Raw genomic sequence first — 5,194 nt, 5'->3', positions numbered from 1 at the left:
GGACACAGGGAAGAGGTAACTATGGGGAGGAAGTGGGAGGGGAGCTGTTGCATTGTGGTAAACTGTGGTCAATGTCATGAGACAAAGTATATGTGAACCACTGTATGGAAAGTAAATTTGCTCTGTAAACCTTTACCCAAATCACACACACACAAAAAAGAATGTCCTGGTAAAGTTCTCTCTCTTGCTCTGGATCCTGTATCTGGCTCATCATCATCTGATCTCTGGTTCTTGGAACTTGAGCCGACAGCCTATCACTTGACTTGATTTGCTGGCTTCTGAAGCCTTATAAGCCAGTAACCTGTAGTCTGCTCAAATAATTTGGATTCATCAGCCCCTGCAACCACATTGACCAGCAGAAGCCTCCAGCTTGACAGCTGACCCTTGCATTTGGGATCTCCCAGCTCTATAACCTTGTGAGCCATTTCCTTGGAAGTTCACAAGTTCTGTGAGATGTTGCATCAAATTACAGAACCAGCAGACAGCAGAGAGATTACTGAGGGGAGTGGGAGTAGTCACTGTTAGAGATGACGGAGTGCTACAGCAGTTTGGAAAAGCTGGACATTTGGGACATCTTTAGCCTCCACCTCATGGGAACCAGCTTTGTGCTGATCCTTTTAAAAGAAATTATTCAGTCACTTGCAGAGCCACTGGGTGGGTTCAAACCACCAGACTTTCAGTTAGCACTTAGTGCTTCACCATTGTCCTATCAGGGCTCCTTGTGTTTCTACTTGATCTTTATATAAATCCTTACAAATGGATGCACTCTTGTAACAGTTTTCTAGTTCTTTACTTCAACAGTTTGAGCAGTTTTTTTCCCTCTTTTCTAAATCAGCTCTTCAAATGGTAATCTTTTTGTTATGTATATTTTAACACAATAAAATTATAATAAAAAAAAATCAGCCCCCATTCCTCCTATTCACAAGTGTTGATCAACATTACAAATATAATGAGAAGATTAAAAGCTTTCACCCATGTACCAGGGTGACAATATGGAAATCTTTATTATCATTTTGGAACTTGAATTTGAAAATAGAAAAAATCTTATCTTCTTGGAATTTAATTAAAAGTAAATCAAGAAGCTGGCCTGTGAAGATTTTGCTAAGAAAGAATGGTGATAGGATCTAGTTTCTTTCTCCATTGCACCCCTCTGTGAACTCCTCATCATTCAGTCTATGTTGAGAATACACTTCTCACTCGTTGTCAAAGAAACATTTTATTGTTTTTCAAACGTTTCCTATTGGAGTGGTGAAGAATTTGTATGCTTACGACCTTCTCTGTTAAGTATACAAATAGCGATGGAGGGAAATTTGGCAATGTTTATGCCAATTCTATCCACTACTAGTCTGTCAGTTTGTTGTATTTTGGTGGCTACAACAACATGAACTAGGAGAAGCCTCCAGCTCGACACCTGAACCTTGGATTTGGGATGTCCCAACCTCCACAACCTCGTGAGCCATTTTCTTGAAAGTTCATGAGTTCTGTGAGATATTGTATCAAATCATGGAACCAGCAGACAGGAGGGAGAGTACTAAGAGGAGGGGAGTGCAAACGACTAGGTGCTCCACTACTAACCCAAAGGGTGGTGGTTTGAACCCAACCAGAGGTGCCTCAGAAGAAAGGCCTGGAAATATGAAAGGTCACAGCCTTGAAAATCCTATGGAGGGCAGTTCCACTCTGATATATGGGGTTGCAAAGAGTAGGAATTGGCTTGACAGCAACTGATTGCATTTGGTCTTGGATCCCAAATTTAAAGGAGCGTCCTTTTTTTTTTTTTTTAAGTGGAAATTGTATTGAAATACTTTTAGATTCACATGCAGTGGTAAGAAATAATACAGAGAGATCTCATGTACACTTTGTCCTATTTCCCCCGGTGGCAACATTTTTTAAAACTAGTACAATATCATAGCCAGGAAATTACCACTGATGCAATCCGCTGATTTTACTGCAATTTCCCCAGTTTTACTTGGGCTTGTGTGTGTGTTCATTTCTATATCACATGTGTATGAGCATTTCTTTGACTTGGCCTTTCTACCCCCAGGAATCTATCCTCCAGAAGTATTTGTTTATGTGCACAAAGCCATATATACAGAAATATGGACTGCAGTGTTTTGTAATGGTAAAAAAAAAAAAAAAAAAAAAGGAAAACTTCGGCCCCCATCATTAGGGGAATGATAGGGAATATGAAATGCTAGGCCGTCCTGAATAAAAGGAGCATGGGTAAATGCACTGAAATGGAAAGATCTCCGTAAGTGTACAAAGCATAGAACAATACGATGGTATATTTACACTGATGTGAAAATGGAAAAGGAGAAATGTGTATACATATCTGCAGGGGAATGTGTTTGAAAAGACGAAAACCAAAATCAAACTTGCTGCCATCGAGTTGATTCCGACTCACAGCGCCCCTAGAGGACAGAGTAGAACTGCCCCATAGGGCTTCCAAGGCTGTCAGTCTTTATGAATGCAGACTGCCTCATCTTTCTCCCGTGGAGCAGCTAGTGGGTTTGCCACCGACCTTTTGGTTAGCAGCTGAATGAATGCCTTAACCACTATGCCACCAGAGCTCCTTGACAAGATAAAGGACACTCCTTAAACTGTTAACTCTGGTGATCAGGTGCTCCAACGGCAGATTCTTAGATTTGAACAATGAATCTACAGTTTTGGCTTTTAAAAATAACAAATCTTAAAATGTTAATTATGATAGGCAGAGAGATCCACTAACACAGTTTGTGGTTATTAGATTTGAGCTACTTTAAGTCATGGAATAATTTTATGATTGTATTGGTGTAAGTATCATTTGTTCAATGACTCTGTGTGAATACATATAGTCGTACTGCAAAAAACAAAAACAAAAACAAATATGCAATCATTTTACAGCCGGACTAACCTTGAGAATAACTGGAAGCCTCCCTTCCCTCTACCCAGAAGACTCCCCTTCATCTGGAAGAGAGGAGCAGAGGGGGTCTGGAGGGGTATCAGCCAGACCCAGCAGCTGGGATGCCGTGGCATCAGCTTTATTTGAAAAGACAGATCTACAGAAAGCCCAAATACTTTGTGGAGGCAAAACCTCAACAAAGTAAACTTTAAAAATGAACAATTAAGAGAAAGATAGCTGGTCTCCTCCCCTACCCCCACCCCAGTCCACTCAGCAACCCATTTTCCCAAAAGCAACCATTAATTATTTATTGACAAGTTAAAATAAAACGTGTGGGTGGAGGAAGGTTGAAGGGCAACATTTAATGAAACCCTTGCTGGGGAGAGGAAGAAACGTCCTTTCCAAATGTGTATGTTTGTAACATATAGACACATTTTCCCATAAGAAACTCCAAAATTGAAACCACATGTGCAGGGTGATGGTCTGGCTAGGACTGTTCCCAGGCGAGCAAGTCAGCAAGGTTGCAGCGAAGACCCTGGACCTCTCAGCTCCTGAGCCCCCACAGAACCAGCAGGTCTCAGCAGGGGGAACAAAGTTGCAGCCAGTGACCTTCACCCCCACTCTGTTCTCAATCGCCCCAGTTACCAACTATAAGTTTCCTTCCTGATAAACTCTGAGCCTTTCTCACTGATTGGTCTCAGTTTTGGAAAGGACGTGACATCAGCAAGACTTGAGGCTGTGGGCTGTTGTAAGCTTTGACTGGCTTGCAGCCAGCTAGGTGGAGCATGAGTGTGTATGAGTTGTGTGTGTGTGTGTGTGTGTGTCTGACCACAGGTAGGACTCTGGTTGCTGCTGCCCAGACTGCTCCTGCCACAGATGTCTAGCCAGGACGCCTGCAGCTCAACCAGCCACCGAGAGCTGGAACCTCCCCGGGTGAGGGGGCGCATGGAATTTGGACTTTCCTGAGCAACTGGAGTGGAGCTCAGAACTTGCCCAGCCCAGGAGAGCATAATGGATGGCCAAGGAGAGGGCAGGAACGACAGCAAGTCCTTGGGGCTAGAGTCGCCTCCTGACACTCCGCTTCTTTCAAACCCACTGATGGGAGGTGAGTAACAGGGGTGCTGGGGAGGCTGGCTAATGGGGTTGGGAGAGAAGAGGGCTGGGGTGAGTGACTTCAGGGGCAGTTACTGGACAGATGTCTACAGCCAGCTGATACATGCCTTTATGTAGTTTTTTAAAAATGTGGACACCTATGTGCACAGAGGCTGATAGACAGTCAATGCTCACTTTTGACAGATTATTCTCCAGCCCAAACTTCAGCTTGGAGGAGCTGCTCTTTATGGCTCAAATTATTAAATTATTAAATTGGAGGTTTACAAAATCACTTATTAATTAGGAAAGTTGTTACTGCTTCCACAGTTCTATTAAAAGGTGAACGGTATCTGGTGTTTAGGTGGGGCTGGGTTTATACATGATGTTCAAATGCTGTGTCCTGATAGATTCATTTTAAAAGTTTTTTTTTTTTTTTTTTAACTTAAGAGAAGTGTCTTACAGGTATAATCCTCACCTATGAGGTGGTGTCTTTGGTAATGTATAGAGCCCCATACCTCTGAGACTGTCCCCACCTGTCAACAGGTGCTTGCTAGCTAAAAGGGTTCTTCAAACTGGGTCTAGGTGGTAGAATCAAAAAAGAAAAACAAAACAAAACAAAACAAAACCTGTTGCCATTGCGTTGATGCCAACTCATAGTGGCCCCATGTGACAGAGTAGAACTACCCCACAGGGTTTTCTAGACTGTAATCTTCATAGGAGCCAATCACCAGGTCTTTCTCCTATGGTGCTAGTGAATGGATTTGAACCACCAACCTTTCAGTTAGCAGGTCAACACTTAACCATTGAGCCCCCAGGTCTCCTTTTGCTCCCGTAGTTGTTCTGTGCCCTCGAGTCAATTCTGCCTGACAGTGACCCAGTATGTCAGAGCAGTACTGCCCCAGAGGGTTTTCTTGGCTGTAATCTCCATGCAAGCAGATCACCAGGCCTTTTTTTCCATGGTACCACTGGGTGGGTTTGAACCACTGTTTCAGTTCCCTAGTGCCACTCTGACAAGAATATACCACAGATGGGATGGACTTAACAAATAGGAATTTATTCTCTCACAGTTTGGAGGCTTTAAGTCCAAGTTCAAAGTACCAGACTCTAGGGGCTGTGTAAAAGCCCTTTGACCTTGGGGTCCGGCTCTGCCTCCTGCTCCTGGCCCACTGAAGCTAGAGGCATCTCTTCACTCAGACAGGTGCTGGCTGACAAGCCCAAGGTAGA

The 5,194-nt window shown here is 43.3% G+C and overlaps 1 protein-coding gene across 1 annotated transcript in view; it reads left to right on the top strand.

Moving 5' to 3' along the window:
• Positions 1-3,889: 3,889 nt before the first annotated feature.
• ASB9 (ankyrin repeat and SOCS box containing 9) overlaps positions 3,890-5,194 on the top strand; it is a 40,911-nt gene continuing 39,606 nt past the window's right edge. Inside the window, exon 1 of the mRNA XM_042782535.1 lies at positions 3,890-3,983. Coding sequence (XP_042638469.1) covers positions 3,890-3,983 — 94 coding nt within the window. The remainder of the gene's footprint in view (positions 3,984-5,194) is intronic.

The sequence above is a fragment of the Orycteropus afer genome, unplaced genomic scaffold (assembly GCF_000298275.1).
Source record: "Orycteropus afer afer isolate SDZICR_OR568_19922 unplaced genomic scaffold, OryAfe1.0 scaffold00360, whole genome shotgun sequence".
Lineage (NCBI taxonomy): Eukaryota > Metazoa > Chordata > Mammalia > Tubulidentata > Orycteropodidae > Orycteropus > Orycteropus afer.
This window is presented reverse-complemented; position numbering and strand designations above follow the sequence as displayed.